General features: G+C 51.2%; 12 protein-coding genes across 12 annotated transcripts; 6 read left to right on the forward strand and 6 right to left on the reverse strand.

The window, feature by feature from the left end:
• Positions 1–314: 314 nt before the first annotated feature.
• Positions 315–2,733, reverse strand: P174DRAFT_500301 (SET domain-containing protein). Its single transcript, XM_024830959.1, has 2 exons — positions 2,328–2,733; positions 315–2,266 (listed from the first exon to the last, which is right to left on the reverse strand). The coding sequence occupies exons 1-2, from the start codon at positions 2,436–2,438 to the stop codon at positions 509–511; spliced, it is 1,869 nt and encodes a 622-aa protein (XP_024687272.1). The 5' UTR covers positions 2,439–2,733; the 3' UTR covers positions 315–508.
• Positions 2,734–2,926: 193 nt separating this feature from the next.
• Positions 2,927–3,617, forward strand: P174DRAFT_447272 (mitochondrial 54S ribosomal protein uL14m; the record flags this gene model as incomplete). The annotated part of the gene is made up of 4 exons (XM_024828653.1): positions 2,927–2,941; positions 3,006–3,090; positions 3,160–3,384; positions 3,444–3,617. 4 exons carry the CDS (start codon positions 2,927–2,929, stop codon positions 3,512–3,514), a joined length of 396 nt encoding a protein of 131 aa, XP_024687273.1. The 3' UTR covers positions 3,515–3,617.
• Positions 3,618–3,975: 358 nt separating this feature from the next.
• P174DRAFT_416401 (DNA-directed RNA polymerase II core subunit RPB9) lies at positions 3,976–4,403 on the reverse strand (the record flags this gene model as incomplete). Its single annotated transcript, XM_024824496.1, has 2 exons — positions 3,976–4,264; positions 4,324–4,403. The coding sequence occupies 2 exons, from the start codon at positions 4,401–4,403 to the stop codon at positions 3,976–3,978; spliced, it is 369 nt and encodes a 122-aa protein (XP_024687274.1).
• Positions 4,404–4,727: 324 nt separating this feature from the next.
• On the forward strand, positions 4,728–5,656 carry pin1 (peptidylprolyl isomerase ESS1). Its single transcript, XM_024826194.1, has 5 exons — positions 4,728–4,865; positions 4,925–5,016; positions 5,079–5,327; positions 5,393–5,513; positions 5,573–5,656. The coding sequence occupies exons 1-4, from the start codon at positions 4,863–4,865 to the stop codon at positions 5,511–5,513; spliced, it is 465 nt and encodes a 154-aa protein (XP_024687275.1). The 5' UTR covers positions 4,728–4,862; the 3' UTR covers positions 5,573–5,656.
• A 642-nt stretch (positions 5,657–6,298) lies between these two features.
• Positions 6,299–6,794, forward strand: P174DRAFT_25316 (uncharacterized protein). The gene has a single exon (XM_024821464.1). It carries the CDS (start codon positions 6,318–6,320, stop codon positions 6,630–6,632), a length of 315 nt encoding a protein of 104 aa, XP_024687276.1. The 5' UTR covers positions 6,299–6,317; the 3' UTR covers positions 6,633–6,794.
• A 55-nt stretch (positions 6,795–6,849) lies between these two features.
• Positions 6,850–9,678, reverse strand: P174DRAFT_416403 (uncharacterized protein; the record flags this gene model as incomplete). The annotated part of the gene is made up of 4 exons (XM_024824497.1): positions 6,850–6,907; positions 6,962–7,131; positions 7,184–9,301; positions 9,367–9,678. The coding sequence occupies 4 exons, from the start codon at positions 9,676–9,678 to the stop codon at positions 6,850–6,852; spliced, it is 2,658 nt and encodes an 885-aa protein (XP_024687277.1).
• A 380-nt stretch (positions 9,679–10,058) lies between these two features.
• Positions 10,059–10,829, forward strand: P174DRAFT_362564 (nuclear cap-binding protein subunit CBC2; the record flags this gene model as incomplete). The annotated part of the gene is made up of 4 exons (XM_024821869.1): positions 10,059–10,279; positions 10,340–10,384; positions 10,442–10,633; positions 10,697–10,829. The coding sequence occupies 4 exons, from the start codon at positions 10,059–10,061 to the stop codon at positions 10,827–10,829; spliced, it is 591 nt and encodes a 196-aa protein (XP_024687278.1).
• A 2-nt stretch (positions 10,830–10,831) lies between these two features.
• Positions 10,832–11,902, reverse strand: P174DRAFT_399647 (pyridoxal 5'-phosphate synthase subunit PdxT). The gene is made up of 2 exons (XM_024823880.1): positions 11,627–11,902; positions 10,832–11,564 (listed from the first exon to the last, which is right to left on the reverse strand). Exons 1-2 carry the CDS (start codon positions 11,863–11,865, stop codon positions 11,000–11,002), a joined length of 804 nt encoding a protein of 267 aa, XP_024687279.1. The 5' UTR covers positions 11,866–11,902; the 3' UTR covers positions 10,832–10,999.
• A 134-nt stretch (positions 11,903–12,036) lies between these two features.
• On the forward strand, positions 12,037–13,495 carry P174DRAFT_447278 (4'-phosphopantetheinyl transferase family protein). Its single transcript, XM_024828654.1, has one exon. The coding sequence runs from the start codon at positions 12,276–12,278 to the stop codon at positions 13,371–13,373; it is 1,098 nt and encodes a 365-aa protein (XP_024687280.1). The 5' UTR covers positions 12,037–12,275; the 3' UTR covers positions 13,374–13,495.
• Positions 13,496–13,814: 319 nt separating this feature from the next.
• Positions 13,815–14,750, reverse strand: P174DRAFT_456363 (1-acylglycerol-3-phosphate O-acyltransferase SLC1; the record flags this gene model as incomplete). The annotated part of the gene is made up of 3 exons (XM_024829425.1): positions 13,815–13,981; positions 14,040–14,668; positions 14,713–14,750. The coding sequence occupies 3 exons, from the start codon at positions 14,748–14,750 to the stop codon at positions 13,815–13,817; spliced, it is 834 nt and encodes a 277-aa protein (XP_024687281.1).
• An 859-nt stretch (positions 14,751–15,609) lies between these two features.
• On the reverse strand, positions 15,610–18,250 carry P174DRAFT_361952 (anaphase promoting complex subunit bimA; the record flags this gene model as incomplete). The annotated part of the gene is made up of 4 exons (XM_024821824.1): positions 15,610–15,681; positions 15,743–17,589; positions 17,651–17,824; positions 17,914–18,250. The coding sequence occupies 4 exons, from the start codon at positions 18,248–18,250 to the stop codon at positions 15,610–15,612; spliced, it is 2,430 nt and encodes an 809-aa protein (XP_024687282.1).
• A 741-nt stretch (positions 18,251–18,991) lies between these two features.
• Positions 18,992–20,002, forward strand: P174DRAFT_437104 (SND2/TMEM208 family protein). Its single transcript, XM_024826195.1, has 3 exons — positions 18,992–19,183; positions 19,286–19,496; positions 19,517–20,002. Exons 1-3 carry the CDS (start codon positions 19,175–19,177, stop codon positions 19,783–19,785), a joined length of 489 nt encoding a protein of 162 aa, XP_024687283.1. The 5' UTR covers positions 18,992–19,174; the 3' UTR covers positions 19,786–20,002.
• The last annotated feature ends 83 nt before the right edge of the window (positions 20,003–20,085 follow it).

The following is a 20,085-nucleotide window of genomic DNA, read 5'->3' on the forward strand; positions in this document are numbered from 1 at the left end:
CTCATTTATATGGCACCTTGGCGCAGCAGCAACACTGGCAAGCTCTCGGTATGAGACACACCGAGATCAGATCTGAAGACCTTGAGAACAAACGAAGGATGATGCCAAGTTAGATGCCAAGGCCGGGGAAAGGGAAACAGGGCCCTTCGCCATTGGTGCAGTTATATTTCCCATTGCGGTGAAGGCATCATGAACCAAACGTGGAGTACCGAAAATGCGGGGAAGACACGAAAAAGGAACACCATACTGTCGGCGACTGTAGGTCTCCCGTGTGCGATTGTGTCATTGTCCAATAAACTGGATATGATAGATAACTGCTTCTTGTACAGAATAGCGGTATGCCAAAAATGAGGTCAAATCATGAAACCATGTCTACAGATGCAATATGCCGTGTCTTGGAGCGCCATCCCTGAGTAAATCCCTGATCCAACATTGCAATGAAATGTTACCTGCACCAAACACCATTCCCAATTAGTGCAGAATGTCAAAAACACAAAATTCACCATCGTCACATTGTCATTCGAAGCGAATGAGTGCGGCGTCGACTGGCACGAGTAGTGCGCTTGTCGTCACAGCCTTCGCTTCCTTCGGTTTCTGTGCGTGGCTCAGATAATTCCGGCGTGGGCGTCACACCGAAACTGACGCCGCGGTCTTTACGCGAGATGACAGCCTCCTCTTCGGGGTATAGGAAGCGGTGCACCGTCCGATGGTCCATCACTCGTTCTTCGTCGTCCGACGGACCCTCCTTATCAGTCTTAGGCCAGCGGTACCCATACAACATAGAGTGACGCTCGCAGCGGGGGCACTCTCGTCGAGTCAAGTAGGAGTTGTGTTGCACAAACCAGGCATTACAGGTGTGGCAGTCAACCCAGCGGTCGTATGTCTGCGCCAAAAGTTTCGAGGTTTTGGTATAATCCCCTGGAACACGGACGAGTTGTGATTCAGCCTCCACCGACTCAACGACAGCAGTTTTTCCACGAGACTTTCTGGGCTTCTTTCTGTTAGAACCAATAGATTCGTGTTCCAATGTGCTCGGATGATCTGATAGTTCTGATTTTGTGTCTCCCTCAATGCTGTCTGCGAGTTGAGATGTGATCGACAGTTCAACGTTTGTCTCGGCTATGGGGCAAACTTTCTCTGCACATTTCTCTATCGTTTCTTCCACTTTGATTTTGACTGCAGCATCGCACACAGAGGTGGCGATTGTTGATGTTGATGAGCGTTCGGACTCGTTCGCGACAGTTGACGGAGGAGAATCGGCAGGCGGAGAAGGCAGGGCAGCGTCCACGGCCTTGTCATTGTCCGACTCGACAGTACTGTTACCCAAGACCCCAATATCAGATCCGTTGGACACGGGGGAAGGGCCAGCAGGTTGTTCAATCGAAGTAGCAACTTCGAGGAAGGACACTTCGGATCTCAATTTCGAACTCTGGCGAACAAACTTGCCTCGTTTGCAAGGAGTGGACGGGGCAGAAGCTTCGGTGTCTGAGTCTGGTGCAAATTTGCGCTTCTTAGGTGAGACGTGACTGTCGATTGACAGATTATCATCGTTCAGCGCAGGCGTGGACGCCTTACTCTGAGGCTCAGATGGCATGTGCGGCGCCCAGCCATTGCGGACCAGTCGTTCGCAGGTAAGACATAGACACTCGCAGTTGTCAATCCCAAAATAGTCGTCACCGTAGGATACTGTAATCTCCTCGCCAATGTAGATGTCCCGAGTAGCCACAACTTGCATGCCTTCTGATCCACGCGTCACCAGTTTCCCGTTCGCATTGCAGTCGTGATTGGCGAATCTAGCAGGCCCAAGGAAAAAAGACGGGGTCTTTTTCCTACTGGACATCACAATGCTGAAATCCTTCCGCTTCAGGTCAAGATCCAGCTCTTCTTCACGGGTCATAGGCACAAGAGTTCCGCTCAGATATTTAATTTCCTGTCCTTGCCTGATGAATTTACGAGCGCAGACCGCAGCCTCATGTTCCGTGATTGTGTAACGATTGGTTGTGGTGATCTCAAACGGCGAGTCAGGCAGGTACATCTGAATGTATTTGCGCAGGTGACGGCGAAACCAATCCTTCTCGCGATCGTTGGGCAACCGGGCCATAAATTTCTTCAGCCCCGACATCGCCAGCAATTCTCGTTCTGCCTTCGCGGGATCCTTTGCGACAATGACATCGTGTAGGAGGATGCGAGCGACATCATCGTCGACAATGCCCCGCATGGGGTTGTATTTGGTTCTATTCTTGCGAGTATTGGTCCAGAAGTAAGCCTGCAGAGTTCACGAGTCAGTAACGAGTCTGAAACATGCATGACAGTCAGGGACCACGTACTCGGTCCACCAGCGCATCCGTCGCGATATCATCGTAGCTGGCCAGTTTCGCAAGCGTCAGACGGTCACGACGGTCAACAGACGGGCTATCTCTTTCCTTTGCAGACGGCATGGCGAAGGCAGTATCAGCAATCTTCCATACAAGAAAGATCGGCCGCTATGAAATGTATGCGTTGTGAATTGGCGGCTCGATGTCCTGTCAGAGGAGGCCCAAGCGGAAGTGCGGATCTTGAGACCAGGGGGGATCCGCCAAAGGAGCGTAGATTTAGCAATTCAGAAAAACGCAAGGAGAAAGGAGTCCAAATACAAAGGTGTGGACATAGTGGAAAGGCGAGTGGATGCCTCAGAGGAACTAGCGCACATGGAATGGGAGGGGGGGAAAGGCCTTCAATAATGCGACATTCACTAGGACAACACTACTTGGCGGCTGCGTTGCCCATGCGATCAATCATGCGGCAGTATGTGCAGCAGTGCTGCGCTATTTTCCGGGGTCGGCGGTCGGCGAAACCTGCCGGCCCGGACATGGAAATCTTTCGGCCAGCCCAGGCAAGACGGCCCTGACATCGTCAGATACCCCTCCTTTGCGTTTATACAATCACAATGATTCAATTAAAGGTAAGCGGTATTTCCTTTCAAGAGGTTGACCTTGTCTCCGAAATTTTACTGACGTGGTCCGCAGACGTTGCTCAACTGCATCGACAACTCCGGCGCCGCAGTCGTCGAATGCGTGAATGTCTTGAAGAAGAAGCGGCCGGCCACAGTCGGTGGGTTATACATCTAATGCGATATCTACGATCAACGAGCTTTTCTGATATGATTTCAACCGGAAATAGGTGACCGGATAGTGGTTGTGGTTCAGAAACAGCGAAACTTCGGCCCCGAGAGCACGAACAACAGCGGCATCGCGAACAAGGTCCGTCGCGGCGATATCCGGCACGCTGTCGTCGTTCGCGCAAAGAAGGAGATGCAAAGACCAGATGGGACAATTGTCAAATTCGATGACAATGCATGTGTGCTGGTCAACAAGTCGGGTGATCCCATTGGAACCAGAATGAACGGTTAGTCTTCTAGACAAAGGTCTCTGAGGTTTGACTCAGCTACTAACTCACGGTTGCAGGAGTTGTTGGTACAGAATTACGAGGAAAGCAGTGGTCAAAAATTCTGTCCTTGGCGCCTATGCATGTGTAATATACCAATTTGGAAGCGAATCGTTTTATCATCTCAAACAAATACTTTGTACCAATAGAAATCCTTGAAGCATTCGGTTCTTCTTATCGCCAGAAATGCCATGACTCCATAAAAATGCCGTAAAATCACAAACAGAAGGGTATCCAAACTTCGGACGCTGCACCAACAAGACCAATCATACAAAAACATTACCACACGCGCAGCAGACATAGTAGAGTTTCTTTAAATGACGCAGAGTTAGCAAAATGTGGCTATCAAAAGGCACGGGCAATGTCTCACCATTCCAGTTTCCGCTGATCGCTGTTGAGATTGGAAGAAGACTGCTTCCGCTTCACCGCAGCTCGGACAGGGCTTGTTCGATCGGGGAAGCTAAGCAAGAAAGAGAGATCATGTCAGCCACGGAAATTTCAAGCAACAGATCTTGGAATGTTTCCATGACCAGGAGGGATGGGCCAGTATGTTTAAACGCTCATGGAATCCTCAGAATCCCAATCGGACAGGGTGTCTTCAGGCAACTGCCCGCAGGTAAAGCAGGTAATCTCTTCCCCGCAATGGGCACAGAAACCAGGGAGACAAACCGTTGGATCAGATCCCACATCCTGGGTCACACCAGCAGTGTCTCCAACTTGGCTGTTCAGCTTGTTCTGGTAAACGCAGTATGAGGTCGCGGGCTCGCCGACATGGCACGTTCGACACGTGAACATGAGACGGTTGTTGACGCGGTCTTCTTTGGGATAGAGCAAGTTGGAGCTGTTTCTAATGTTAGCTGGCTGTAGAACGGAGACTATGGGAGATAGGAAACTTCTTACCATTCGCGACAGAAACGGAAATGAATCTGATCAGTTTGCTTGTTATCGCCACTGGCGGACGGAGACGGGCTTGAAGACATATTGTCGGTGTAGATTGAAGCGTCGCGTGTGAAAAGTTTGCAGTAGCAGGTAGGATAGACTTCTGAGAGAAAATAATACGCGGAGTTTCGAAGATTTGTTGAAGTAAGCTCAAGAAATGGAAGGCAAAAGATGATCGAGACTCAGTCAAAGACTGCGCTTGAATAATCAATGAAATGGAAGTTGGAAGAAGCGCTGGATTGGCGCCTGAGGCGGACCCAAAAGGAGGCTAGACCCAATCAGATGGGATTCAAGCGCGGCTTCGAACCTTAAGTGGGATGTTTGCACAGTTTGCCGCCATCCCTCTTTCTTCCCCGCAGTTTGTACGGGCGGCTCAAGGCTGCTCGTAGTAAGAGAACCGTTGACAGCTTCGTCTCATCAATCCAGACATAAATTGAATCTCTCGGCCATTTTGCCTCATATAGCTCTTGCTAATCATTTGAATATACATCATATTCACCATGGTCTGCCATGTCTCTCCTTTCCTTAGCTAGTGCATTAACTAACTAGACATCTTCCACAGGTAGAAACCGGTCTTCCTGCAGGATGGGAGGTTCGCCATTCCAACTCCAAGAACCTTCCTTACTACTTCAACCCCTCGACCAAGGAGTCCCGGTGGGAACCCCCGCCGGCACAGACACCGAGTTGCTGAAGGTCTACATGGCAAACTACCACAGCGCCCCCGCCGGGCGGCCTGACGGCACTGGCCAGGGCGAGGGCAAGATCCGTTGCAGTCACCTCTTGATCAAGCATAGAGACAGTAGGCGACCAAGTAGCTGGAGGGAGGCGGAGATCACCCGATCGAAAGAGGAAGCGATCGAGATCCTTCGAGGCCATGAACAGCGCATCCGCTCGGGTGAAGTTAGCTTGGGTGATATCGCAGTCTCGGAGTCGGATTGTAGCAGTGCCAGGAAGAAGGGCGACCTGTATGTTACATCCATAGTCATCGTAGTTCCCTCCTTGGCTATATTCAATACTAATTCTTCACGAGTGGGTTCTTCGGCCGTGGCGAGATGCAAAAGGAATTCGAGGATGCAGCCTTTGCGCTACAGCCAGGCCAGGTCAGCGGCATTGTTGAGACTGCCTCTGGTGTCCACCTTATTGAACGGTAAGTCTCTGCCACTTCTGCGGGAATTGAAGGAACGTAAAGCTGATAACTATCCCAAACCAGTGTCCAGTGATGTTTGTTTGGATTTATAGTGTTTCTAGAGTTACAAAAAACATAATGCATTTCAATTCAGGCTCAATCTACCTCCATGCACAGGCTACATACCTTACTGACCGCAGTACCTGTAAATAAAGCTGGAGGTCTGTTGGCCACCTAGTTGTATACATCTCCCTCTAAACTCTGTCAGCATGGAGTAAGAGGCCGTACTATCTTTGATTTACTGGTATGGTATGTAGCTTGCTGTCACTTTGCGTAGGCTTCTGTAAAGAAATCATGGGCCGACGTCGATCAACCGTACAAAACTACCTGGACTCTTGTATTGCGACTCATTTACTCCGTAAATCAGTCCAAACCATCAATCCATATGCTTTCCGTACTTCTCAGTGTGTTTGAGGAAAGACAATCCCTCCATCAAAAGGTGTAGATCTTCGTCACGTGCCCAGATAGCCCTATCCCATCGCCATGTCAATAGTGGAGTTGGCGAAGATAAAGCAATGAACGATGTATTGTCTCACATTGTAAATGAGAGTATTGAAGACCATTCTTTTAATTATCAATAGTCTGCGCACCTTGATGTCTTATTTTTCATGTTTTGGGCAAACTAGCTCTCCCCCTTTGTGTTTGAGACAAGGCGTGGTTGTATTTAATATATATATCGACATTACAGTGTCCAAACAACACCCAGATTCCACTACCACAATCATCTCAAGCATCAATTCAAACTAAACCGAAGCAAACGGAAATCAAGATGTGCATATTCTACACCCGCAAATACACCCTCTGCGGATGCATCTGGGACGACTCCTTAAGCAGCTGCAAGTACTGGGGGTTGTGCCGCAGACGAAGACTGATGATTCAGAGCGAGCACGAGATGATGTGTGGTGAATGTTGGGAGAAGGTTACACCGGGTACGGAGCAGCAGAGTTCAAAAATTGGGGATGCGCTTCAATTGGCCCAAGATGAAGGACCGACGGAGTCGATGGTCCATGAAACCGAGTGTGATCTGTCTAGGAGTTGTGATCTGGTTGTCTTCGGGAAGAGGGTGGTCAAGAGGAGGACATAGTAGGGCAGTGTTACTACGTTCCAGCTTATGTGTTTTCTGAGGAGTTGTGAGGAAGTGATAAGACTCGGAGTGTCAAGCACGAGTGCTTTGCGTAATTTCTAATGTGAACTTGGATTACTAGGAGACGGCGCGTCGTTGATTAATGTCATGCAATCTCCTTTGCTAATCATAGATCACACGATAATATCTCCTCGAGTGGGATAGTTCATTGTCAAACTTAGATGCTCGAGTTTAGTCGGTTCAATCGAGAGGTAATGGCTTCAATGACAGCAGACCTGAAGACGATGAGTTAGCCTATGCAGCAAATGTCACTAGAAGAAAGAACTTACTCTCGCTCGACCATCCGCATGGCATCGGAGATCTTCGCTCTTTGTAGCCTTTGTGGGACTCTTGGCCCAGCGGCAGTGGGGGACGCCGGGCTCCCAGGTTCCGGTGCGACAGGTGCCTTGGCTGTAATGGACTTGGTTTCGGCCAGCAGATCCGCCGCTATCTCCTTGACCTGCAGTAAATGTCAGCATCACTGTGTGGTTCATGAGAGCGATGCGACTCACGGTTTCCAATCTCTGTGACAAGCTCTGGTCCTTCTCTTCTTCTTTCTTCTCTCTCTCCAACGAAGCGGATAGTGCCTCCACTTCCGAAAGCAATGCCTTCTCCTTCTCGCTCAGTGGACGGCCACCCGACTTCAGGACCTTGTTTCGGAGCGACTCATATCTCTCAACCAATTGCGCCTGTCTCTCCTTTGCAGCCTTCAGCCTCTTGTCCAGCGCCTCATCACTCCTCGAGCCCTCTCGCCGGTGACCATCCTCACCAATATCACTCGAGACCCCTTTGATGCGCTCAGCTACGTCTGAGAGCTGCTTCAGTTGCTCCTTCATCTCCCCTTGCAGCCGCTCACAGCGACGGAAAAGATCCGATGCAGCTCTCTCAAGAGCATTCGTGTGAGCAGACAGAATGCGATGTGCAGCAGCAACCAGGTCCAGCGTTGCTGGTGATAAACGCACCTGCTCTTTGAGCGACTGGCGTTGTCGATGAGGAACATGCTTCTCAACGAAGAATTCCAGAGGTGAGTCCGAATAGAGAATTGAAGGGACTTGGTAAGGAGGTCTTTTAGGTGGTAGAATTGGAGAAGTTGGCGCCTGCGCCCCTGAACCAATTGGTCCCATATCTGCAATTGGTGGAAGGCTAACCTCAGGCGCATCCATGATGGCAGCATACGGGCGAGATGCGTGGTGGCTCAACAGCAAATAACCAAGATCATAGTCATAGAAGACCAGAGAAGAGGCCAGATGGTTTGATTCGCCTTTAACAGCACTGCCACCATCATCTATTTCGATGATCCGCTCCCTGAGAGATACTGTACCTTCGCACAGCACTTGCAAACGGAAAGCCGAGCCCGCCGTATCCTCTGACCGGAGCTCGGCCTCAAGCCTCTGCACCCACGAACTTAGCGAAATAGATGTGACATTGGTCGCGGTCGTGACGAAGAAGCTGTATCGAGAGATAACATCGTTGGTGAAGGTCGGCCAGTCGTTCAAATGCTGGTCTTCTTGTCTGAGCGTATCCAATGACTCAACCAAGACCAAATCAGATGGCTCAGACAGGGGAGTGCTGAAGGCATTCTTTTTGAGCTTGGGGAGCCACTGCCCCTCGACGCCATCAAGTTCAAGGCAGATATGGACCCTGCCAGTGCGGGTCGAGAGGCAGATAACAGTGGCCGACAATTGATCGTTGTCTTCCACAGAGAGTTCATCATCCTCACCCATCATGAGAGCATCCACATCCACTTTCGATGCAATGACAAGGATGTCACAAAGGTCCAAATCATCAAGCTCGTCCCCGGTGTCGACACGGAACGGACCCTGCAACCTGGGGATCGCACTGGGATTTGCGGGACGTGTCAGGATTTCCGACCCAGGCTCCATATCTGAGCCAGCAATGGTCTGCAAGGGATCCTGGTTATCGATCTCCGTGAGCCAGTCATACTGCTGCCGGCAGGCTGTCAGCTCATCTTCATATTCCGACGAGTCTTCCTCCATCGCTGACAATTTTGGAACAATGGCCGAAGTAAGGGACGGAATAGTAGTCGCAGGAGCTCGCCATTTGGAAGGCAACAACGGGCAAAGGGCATAAAGATCACCAGGCCGCATTGCGACCCACAGTGTCATGGGTGCCCATGCGCTCTCCTTCTCGCTTCCGCTACCGCCAAAGCAAGCCGAGGCAACTTCCATATCGACGAAATCGGCGGAGAATCCTTTGTTCTTCCCAAACCCAGAAGGTGAAAAGTCCTGGTCGCAAGACGTTCCGTCCACCAATTTTCTCAGATCAACCGCCAGCGTAGGTCGGTCGAATGACCAGTGGTTGTTCCGGTCCAGCTCCCATACCCGAACTGCGGCATCTGCGGTGACGGTGATAAGACAGCCCCCTAGGTTTGTGTGCACCCCCAAGGGATGCCACAGCGCCGAAACAACAGGCGACTCGGGGATAACGTGCGTAGTGGGACCAAGCTGGTAATACTTGAGACGGATGGGTGAGCGATCTGTGCCAGACAGGTGCGATGAATCTGGTAGCACGGCGATGTACACTGTATGATCTGTTACGATAGCCAGAAAGGCGCCATTTGGAGAAGGAATCATCTGCCGAATCCGTTCGTAGACTGGTACGATCAGAACCTAGTCACTCATTAGCCACGACAATGAGATAGACAAGCAAAAGCTCGTGCGACAATCAGCCATACTCTGTAATAGTCTGTCTCATCGCTATCTGACGGTCCCTCAGAGCTCCTTGTCTGACTAGAAGCGTCCTTCTTTGATCTGGACTGCTGCTGCCATACATCCTTCAGCCGAGTAAGGCTCGACCAGCGGATCTGATTGTTGACCACGGTGAAGACCTCATTTCCTCGCTTTGCTAGGGTTCTTGTCGGTCCGCTATACTCCGCCTCATTCTCCGGAAGATAACCTGGCTTTTTGGTCGATGTGCTTGCAAAGAGTGTTGCGCCGGGTGCAGGGCGCGATAGCCATGGAGGAGTGTAGCTGATGAGCTTCGGCATTGTCGGCCGTTATCGCAAGCAAGTGGAAATTGGAACCAGAAATGAATTGGGGATGGCTGAAGATTTATTCCATATCCTCAGTAAGCTGGTGGGAGGATAGATTGATTCAGATTGAAGGTTGGTTAGAATGACGGCAGTGATAGCAACAAACAGCGGGCACGGGATTTTTGGTTGCTGAAGGAAAAGCGCGCCAAGACAAGGTGAAAGCTCCGCCCTTGAGAGCTCTTGAGTCTTGATGTCCAGCTATCCCACATCTTCAATCTGCATTTCCGCCATCTCCATCATTGCTCAGTCTCGCACATATCCAGCGGCGTTGACTCATATTTCTTGATATAATTGCCTTGTTCTTATCCGGGGTGTACAACCGCGTCGACAATATAATGAGTACTCTGGTCCACAACACAGTCGATAGGCTGGATCGGCCTAGCGCCTATTACCTGGCAAAGGTGCGCTTGCGAACTGCTTTTGGCATTGATCATTTCCTAATAAAGTCTTTTGAATGGCAGAACAAGAAACGCAAGTACAGCCAGGATGACTCTGAGAGGGCGGAGGACCCAGTCGACAAGTTGAAGGATGCCACAACACTCTATGTCGGAAACCTGTATGTCGGCTATAGACCGAAACATTGCCATAAGTATGGCGCATACTGACTTTCTTAAAGTTCTTTTTACACAACAGAGGAGCAAATTCATGAGCTTTTCTCAAAGTCAGCGGATCCGCAGGCCCGTCATGGATGATACCCAGAACTAACTGGCGCATATAGGTGCGGTGAAATCAAGCGCCTTGTAATGGGGCTGGATCGATACAACAAAACTCCCTGTGGCTTCTGCTTCGTGGAATACTACACCCATCAGGATGCCTTGGACTGCTTAAAGTATGTCGGAGGCACCAAGCTCGATGAACGGATTATCCGTACAGATCTTGACCCTGGCTTCGAGGAAGGACGTCAGTATGGGTACGTGGTGCTACATCTTTACCAGAAAACAGAAGAAGAGGAGTATCTAACTTTTCAGCGAAGACGAGGAAAGTCTGGTGGGCAGGTGCGCGACGAATACCGTGAAGAGTACGATCCGGGCCGTGGTGGTTATGGCCGGGCATACGCAGATGACCAGCGCAGGCGGGAAGAAGAAGAGTACGGCAAAGGTAAGTAATTGGGAAATAAATTTGCGTGGTCTATTGGCGCAGACAAGGCGTTTGTATATCGAGAAGGTCATCTCTATCATACCGGTAAACTGCACCGGCTGTTCAAGGAAAGGAAAATTCTACCAGATACCCAACAATCAACAATTCCTTGCTACAGAATTGCCAAGTCTATGACTCTTTATATTCCCTTCCTCTTCCTTACCGACTCCTCCACCTGGCGCAACCACCAGGAATGTATTCTGGCATCACCTGTCAACTCGGGGTGAAAGCTTGTCCCGAATACATTACCCTGCTTGACTGCGACGATGTCGCCGGTCTCTTTATCTGCGTCGATATGCGTTCCCGCGGCAGCTAGTTTAGCTGCTCTGCCGGGGAGACTTGCTAGTACTTCAACGCCGTCGGCCATCGCCGCCTTGGCCGCCTGGCCCTGGGGTTGTTTCGAAGGCGCCACCACCGTCTCGTCCCTTTGTGTTTCGTCCACCTGGATACCTTCTTGATGAGGCAGGATCTTTTCCACCACGGGCGCCCGGATAAAAACTGCTGGGAACGACTGCTCGGTCGGACCCAAGAACGGCAAATCTAGGGGCGCCTCGAAACTCTCCGTTTGCCGGCCAAAGTGATTTCTGTTTACGCGAACGTCGAGACCTCCAATGAGCTCCTGTCCGCCTTTCTTGGTTCGATTAGCAGATTCGGCGAGCAGGATCAACCCGGCACAGGTGCCCCATGTCGGTTTCCGATGGACCCTAAGAAAACATATTGTCAGTCGCATTGACGGGCTAGACTTTGGGTTATTGCGCGAACATACTTCACAAAATCCCTCAAAGGCTCCAAGAGGTTCGATCGGGCCGCAACGAGAGAGATAGTCGTGCTCTCGCCTCCAGGAAGAATCAACGCAGCACACCGATCCAACTCCTGCGGTGTCCGAACTTCAATGAATTCCCATTGAGTCGTGGAGCTTTGTTCCGAGACTGCCTTTTTCAGCAGCTGGATGTGCTCATAGAAGGCGCCCTGTAAAGCGAGAACCCCGACAGTGATGCTGGCCATGGTAATCTTTGCATGTAGAAAATAATGACTTTTTGACTCACACCTTGGCCACACTCTTCGTTCCTTGTATACATCCATTACCTAAGCGGGTCAACGTTCGGCCGGTATTTATCAGCACGTGCTACCCCGCCTAACTTACTGATAAGATTGTTGTCTTCAATGTCAGCAAAGGATTCACCATGTCTCATAGCATATGCATTGGATGTTACTGCGTTTGATGATGACGGATATGACTCGATGACACTTTATGACACTGCTTCTTTTTCTACTTTTCTTATTTTGCCGTAGCAGAGCGATCAATTAAGCCTACGCAGCTAGCTCTCGGCCTCTCACCGTCCCTCCCCGTTTTTGAAGATATAGCTCTTTGCGTGCGAATCCTTACTGCTTAGTTTGCAGCTTTCTCTGGAAAGATGGGCTCTGTACAAAACGAGGGGAAACCCTCTCTTACGCGATGGTATATAGACACGCGCCAATTGACAGCGACGAATCCGTCACTCCCATTGTTGGAGACCCTCCAACAATCGGACCAAGAGACAGTCAAGAAGTTCTACCACCTCAGGGACCGACACATGTCCCTCGCCTCAAACCTGCTGAAATACCTCTTCATCCACCGCTCCTGCCGCATCTCCTGGGACAAGATCAGCATCAGTCGCACGCCAGATCCTCACCGCCGACCATGCTTCATCCCCTCTCCCGCCCTGACCGAGGCCACCGACGAGCCCATCCCTAACATCGAATTCAACGTCAGCCACCAAGCATCTCTCGTAGCGCTCGCAGGCACAATCATCCCACCGTCCCAGGCCGCAACCACCACCCCCGCAGCGGTATTCGCCAACCCCAGCCCATCCTCGGTCCCAGCCCCCTCCGTCCCACAGGTAGGCATAGACATCACCTGCGTGGACGAGCGGCGCGCACGCACCAGCTCCGCCCCATCAACCCGCAACCAACTAGCCGAATACGTCGACGTCTTCGCGGAAGTCTTCTCCCCGCGCGAGCTGGACACAATCAAGAACTTGGGCGGGAGATTTCCGGCTGACGCGCAGGATGGCGAAGCGGTGGAGTACGGCCTCCGCTTGTTCTACACGTACTGGGCTCTCAAGGAGGCGTATATCAAGATGACTGGCGAGGCACTTCTCGCGCCGTGGCTGCGCGAGCTGGAGTTTACGGATGTTATTGCCCCTGCCCCTGCCCCTGCGCCGGTGCAGGGCTCCGCCTCGGCGGGGGATTGGGGCGAGCCGTACACTGGTATCAAGACCTGGTTGTATGGGAAGAGAGTGGAGGATGTGCGGATTGAGGTGGTCGCGTTTGAAATGGGCTATATATTTGCGACGGCGGCGCGGGGGCGGGATTGGGACCGAGAGTCGGCCGTTGCCCGGGGATGCGGGCGTCGCTGTCTCTGTAGATCCCTGGATGCAGATGGAGAAGATCGATATCGACAGGGACATTGCGCCTTGTGCGACGGGTGTTTGTCAGTGTGTAAAGAAATAGTCTTTGGAGAGTCTATTTGAGCGTTGAAGCATCTGGACGAAGCGAAGCGGGGGTAAATGAATATCTATTCATTTTCACCCACACCCAACAATACAAATAACTATGAAGGATAACGCTAATTTACACTCTGTCAGGAGTCTGCACACAATAGTCCGCAAAATTTATAGGAAAGCAAGAAAGTGAATTATCTGTAGGTCGCTTGTTCTCCTCGGCACCCCGGTTAGACAGTCGTATCCAAAATCTAAATCCCGCAGGTCTATCCACAACCCATTCCCAGGCACCGAATATCTCTTAGGAATTCTAGAGCGCGCGAGCTCATCTGGCCGTGTTGTCATTCCGAATATCAATACAGCCGTCAGTCATATAAGAGGCGAAGAATAGACAGGCCGCGCCGGCGTATCACCGCAGTATCAAGCCAGGAGGCGGATGTGATCGTAACTCATGGACGGTCATGTAACCAATTAGATCTCGACAGCCGTGGAAGTAGCCCTCTTGACTTCTGAGTCGATCTCATCGTGATCCTGATCGGAGAGCTCGAGGAGAGCCTTGAGCATGCTCTCCTGGGTGGTCTTGGTCAACCGGTCGACATCCGCAGCGGTCAAGCCTTCCGTGCTGATGGGAGGTAAGACTAGAAGGGAATCTGTTAGTCTCATACCGCGCAAAAACAACATCACATGCACACACACCTTTGAGCTTTATCACGCCAGGGTTAAACCGCATATTCCGCGGCGACAGGATATGCGAGTAGTTCTCCGCGACGATAGGAACAATCGGCACCCCCGCCTTGACCGCCAGATGGAACGCGCCCTTCTTGAAAGGCAGCAACTCGGGCTTCTCGGAGTAACTCCTCGTCCCCTCGGGGAAGATGAACACGCTCTGTCTGTACTTGCGCATCTCCTCCGCCGCACCGTCAAACGTCTTCATCGCCGTCTCGCGGTTGGCCCGGTCAACGAAAACCGTCCGCGACAGCGCCATGAACCAACCCAGGAAGGGGATATTTTTCAATGACTTCTTCGCCGTGACGCTGCAGTAGGGAGGGAAGATGTAGCCCAGCATGAGCACGTCGAGCTCGGACTGATGGTTGCCGATGAAGACCGCAGGCCGGGTGGAGAGGTGCTCGGCGCCCTGGATAATGTCGAACCGCACGCCAGTTGTATACCGCATAACCCATTTGAAACTGCGCGCGGTGGCCCATTGCGAGACCCGGCCGTAGCCTACGAGGCGAAGAAGAATGGATGCGATTACGCCATAGCATGCGCAAAGCAAGAGAGAGCCATAGGCCGCAAGACACCGAGCGAAAAAGGCCGCGCGGGGACTTTTTGGCCGAGTGCGAAAAGGGAAAGCGTCACGACGACAAACGAGCTGATGCCCGAGGCGATGTAGGACAGGAGCGACATGTCAAAAGACAAGACACAGTAATCTTTAGGGTTACGGTAAGCTGTATAAGTAGCCTCGGAGTCACCAAGTCGTAATATTCACACTCTTGCTGAGCCGTACCCCTCCGTGGCAGCTGATTTCGGGTATGAGGTCAGGCGTGGTGGTCGGAACAAGGATGCGCAGGAGACTTAGAAAGCGGCAATGGCCATGACCCGAGGATGTCACAGAGGTTGGCGGGTTCGGGATTCACAGGCCTGGTAACTCAGATGGATATTAGGAATAAGGAAGCGCGAAGAATGGGTCGTTAATGCTCGTGCCAGAAGATCACCAACGATATCCTGCCTGTTCAATTCTGGAACTTTTTCCCTGATTTTCGGGCATCAACATCATTCTGCCGCTCACCGCCTTGCAGCTCTGCAATTATTCTACAAAGTATCAGTCTTGGAGATAATTTCCATGGTTCAGGCTCAAATATGATGGAATTGATTTCCGCAAGAATAAGAATAGGCATAAGAATGACATCGCAGATTATGCAAGTGCCTTGTTCGACAGACATCTATGTCCATGAATCTGTCGTCCAGGCGTCTTCGTCTCTCATAAGCAGCCAATGACCAGCCCGACAAAGCCAACCCACGCTAATATACAAGAAACAAGATCCACGAGCCTCGGCTCCCTTTTGGAGAACCTGATGCAGGGTAAATGCACCTCTAACCAACCCGGCCTGCAAAACGCCCTTATAATGCTAATGCTGCGAAAATCCAAAATCAAATTCAACGCCGACTCTCATGAATGCAAGCCGCGGATAGCAGGCACCTGGTGAAGAAGGGGGAAGCAAGTAAGATCCAGAACTGGATCGATGAGTGGGAAGTGGACAGCAAATCAAGCCATGTCGTCATCATCCTCCTCATCATCGTCGAGAGATTCCATGGCATCCTTGATGTATTGTGCTGCCTGAAACCGAATCCGTTAGCATTTTCTGGTAATATGACAGGAATGGAAGTGATGGGCATACCTTAGGATCCAAGTTCAAAGCAGTTGTGAAGTGCTTAATGGCGTTCGCTTTGTCGTGAAGCATCTTGTAGAGCTTACCCAACAGATAATGCACGTTGGCTTCATCTGGAGCCATGTCTTTGAGAATCTTCAACTCGGACAGGGCCAACTTGAGCTCCTGGAGCTTCATTAATGCGCGAGCCTTGCGGAATCGCGCGAGGACGGAATGAGGCGCCAAGGAACAAGCGCGACCATATTGCACGAGAGCCGCTTTAGGATTGTTCATCTTTTCAAGTACCAGACCAATACAGCAGATCAAAACTGCGTTGGTCGGGTTGATGCTTGCCGCATTCCGGAAGTGTTGTTCGGCGAAGTCCAGTTTACCCATTTTGTCATAGACCGTGCCCAATCCGTACCAAGCGTTGTAATGCCGACTATCAGCGCTGATACCGTGACGGTATGCATCCAGCGCCTTGTCGTATTCTTCGTTGGCAACATACTCGTGCCCTTGAAGAGTAAACCCGTAGGCAAACTGGGGATCCAGCTGTGTTGCCCGCTTAAAGCACTTCAAGGCCTGGTCATGGTCCCGCTGGTGGGAGAACGAATTACCGATGGCGCACCACGCCTGTGGCGACAGGCGGTCTGTTTCCATCAACTCATGCGCCAAATAGGCTAACTCAACATCGTTCTTCAGGTGCCAAAGGACAGTCGAGTAGATCTCCATGTCTTCTAAGCGCGAGGGTGCCATGGTCTTCACACGGTAGAAGTACTTTTCTGCCTCGGAATACATCGCCTGCTCATAATACGCTCGTCCAATCTGAGCGAGAACCCACGGCGTTTCCCGTTGGCCCTGAGAGAGTGAATTGAAGATCTGGATTGACTCTGAGCATCGGTAGCGACACAAGGCAAAGAATCCAGAAGCAAGTTTCGAGAATAGCTCCAGCAGCCAGGTCAATGCCTCGATTTCTTTTGATCTTTCATGTGCAGCACCTTTGGAGATGGCGTGAGTGTATGCAGACGGTACCGACCGACCATCTTTACCATCTGCATCCTGATGTTCGCTGCCATGTTTTCGACTGCCACTCACTACTCGTCCCATGGTGGTGGTTGTAGTACGGCCCTTCGTACCCGTGGCTTTCGCCTTCTTGACCTCTCTAGCATCCTTGACTCCCAGTGCGGATGCCGACAATTTGCTGGTCGTGGGTTTAATCTGGTTGAAGAGTCGCACACTCCGCCGTTGGGGCGCTCCTGGTTCCGTGGGTTGTGATGTGGGTGGATGCGCTACCTGACCAGAAACAGTTCTCTTGCGGTCCCCGACCCTGGGCGCAAGTGTAGCCTCCCGGTCTGTCTGCGCTGAAATTTGGTCCTCTGGCTCGGTCCTGGTTCTTGTTCTTGGTCGGATCCCCGTGGGTTTCATCTTGGGCGGGGGGTCCATTGGATACTCGCCGCTTATTGCCTGGATCGTTCTGTTTTTCCTTGCAGGAGCTAAAGGAGGGTCCCAAGGAGCGTCCACACCGTTCATCCCATTGGCTAACCGGAAGTCATCAGATCCGCTGCTTTGTCCGCTCGGCGTTTCCGCCCCTTCATGCACGATTGATGCTGGCACTCCCGATGACGCCACGCTTACTGTGCTTCCATTTAGTTTTTCCCACAAGGCAGAGCTCCCATGGCTGGTACCTGAATCACTGCGAGACGTTGTCGAAGCAAAAGGATCGGAACTTGGATTGACATTCGCCTGCGCTTGTAGTGGCCCATTCGTGTGTACAGACTTATCGGATATTGGCTCAGCGTCCTCCTGTGGTGACGAAGACAATACGGCCAGCAATTCAGAATTCACCTTGTAGATGTTCGGCACGCGGACATTGACGCCTTGGCGGAAGAACACAATTAGCCATGGGTAGATGTAGTAAGTTTATTCTCCAAAGCTTACCGGTATCGCACAGCCCTTGGAACGCGTCCCACATGAAGGGATTTAGCTTCAGAGATTCAACATAGCATTCTACAGCTTTGTTGATGTCCTTATGCGCATGCCATAGTTTTCCTAGCAGGCAGAATACTGCAGCTGCATCCGGCAGGTGTTGTCTTCGCGTCTCACTGTGCTTATCTAGAGCAAAAGATGCAAATATGTCAGTAACAGAAAAGCAACGAGATAAATGCAAGTCGAGTGCAAGTTTCAGTGCAAGGTATGCTTACTCCAGTGATTTTTGGAAGCCCAAAGGCCTTTACTTCGCTCCAACGCTGTGATACCTTCCAGATACTTTCCTAGGTCCAAGCACGCTTGCGCGAAAACATAGGAGCAGCCGAGGTGGGTGCCCCTCGACCCAAAATTTCTGCTGTAATCGTATGCGGCTTTGACTTGACCGTTCTGAAGGTGACAGAGAGCGAGTAAATATGACGCTTCCGCCGTTCGCGGCTCGTAAGCATGTAAACGACCGGCGAGGAACAGCGCATTGCGGCACAAATTGTTATCCAGATGATAATATATTAGCTGCCTAAGCTGGCCTGAAATGTAGGATATTGATGGCGACATGGTTGCGTGCTCTAGGTATGCAAAACTAGGGGAGAAGTGTTGGTGTTGTGAGGCCAGGGTACTGAGTACGCGGGCTAGAGTCGGTGAGGGGATGTTCTCGAGCGATAGGCGAGCATGAGGTCGGCCGTAATCGCAGGCCGTTCTGTTCCGATAATTAACTCCCAGATGCGTCGACAAACAGAGGTGAGGAAACGACGATGCAAAGTTCCCTATACTGCGGAGACTAGTGGTCCACGTCCAACCCAACAAAGGCAGAGGATACGACACAGAGAGCCACGGTTTGGAGTAAGCGCTTTGCAGTGTTACAAAATCCTTTCATCGGCCTGTCCACCTTCACGTTGTGAATTCCAGATGCCGACTCCGAGGTGAGGCCGTGTCGAAGCCAAAGTGAATGGATGACGTCCAGGACGACTCGTGACGCCCTCCAGGCAAAGCAAGAGCCTCCAAGGGAAATCAAAAAGGCATATCGGGAGATGAAACCCGGTCCAGAGTTCAGTACGACAAGTGAAAGGCGCGCAGCTAACGGCTTCCCGAAACAAGAGGGGCGGGGAGGAGAAGTGTCAAGTCGATCGATCGTGTCAGGCCAGATCCAGGTCCAGGTCGTGCCTTTTTTGGAGCATGCGGATGTTTTGGGGCGGCCGAGTATAACAGATTAGGAAAAGTGGCTGGTGCTGGCGGAGGCGCGGGCGCTTGTCTTGTCGTGGCGGGCAACCGACCATGCCGCGACTACTTTACTCCAATGCGCACGAGATAACACCAAGAAGAGGAGAACATGTGTCTAGAATTATAATACCTTGTGCTATTATACTCAAAATATAGTCTGTATGAGGATTTACTGAACAGACACATTCATCTACATCTACAATTATCGCTCTGCGTTGGTTGCCTCTTCTTCTCTTTGACATTACTGAACATTCCGTCACTATGGCGCAGGTACATCACTTCCTCTACCATCCGCTTTTTCAATCCTTGATCTTCACAGAATAAAAGATCAAGAGGAGAAATGGCCCGAGCTGCATACTGACCCCGTTATAGAAAGCAGCCAAGACCCTTGCCGCCCGCAATGCCTCCCTCCTCTTGCGCACGCATATAATCACCCTCTGTCTGCATTCAATCTTCCTGCTCCTGCACTGGACCTTCAACCGTCCACGCTCGTTAAAGCCATACTTCTTCCTTGCATGGCCGACTCTCGCCATCGAATTCTACCTTGAACGATTGGGCCGTCCGAGCTACAACCCTGCCGACGGTTCCTTGCGGTCCCCGGAGAAGACCTCGGAGCTTCCGGTCTGACGGAGTACATGTGGGATGTCCTCTACTGGACCTGGGGTTGTATGGGGGCGGCTTGTCTATTTGGAGATCGCGCTTGGTGGCTGTGGATCGTGATTCCCATATACTCTGTTTGGTTGGCCTATACCACCTTCACTGGGATGAAGAGCGGGTTGGCCGGAATGGGTGGAGCGGACACGCCCGTCGCAGAAAGTAAGAGACAGAAGAAGATGGAGAAGCGTGGAGGACAACGCATGCAATACCGGTGATTGCGGCTCATGCCGACTGTATTATTGTACATTAAGTTATGGATCGTTGGGTCCTGATTGAGACAACATCTTTGAACAGGGAAGACGATATGAATAGAATTGGTCATGAGCTTTTAGGAAACGGAGATATGAAGAAAACTTGGAGTCAAAAAGAGAAATATCCTGTTGCATTGCCAAAAGTCACGTACATATCAGTTAAGAAATCAGGTAGCGGAACGAGAAAGACGTAAACAGCCCGAGAGATTGTGTACATGTTTTGAAAATCTAGAGGAACAGATGGCGTACGACAGTCAGTGAAAA

This window comes from Aspergillus novofumigatus, assembly GCF_002847465.1.
Source record: "Aspergillus novofumigatus IBT 16806 chromosome Unknown P174scaffold_1, whole genome shotgun sequence".
NCBI lineage: Eukaryota > Fungi > Ascomycota > Eurotiomycetes > Eurotiales > Aspergillaceae > Aspergillus > Aspergillus novofumigatus.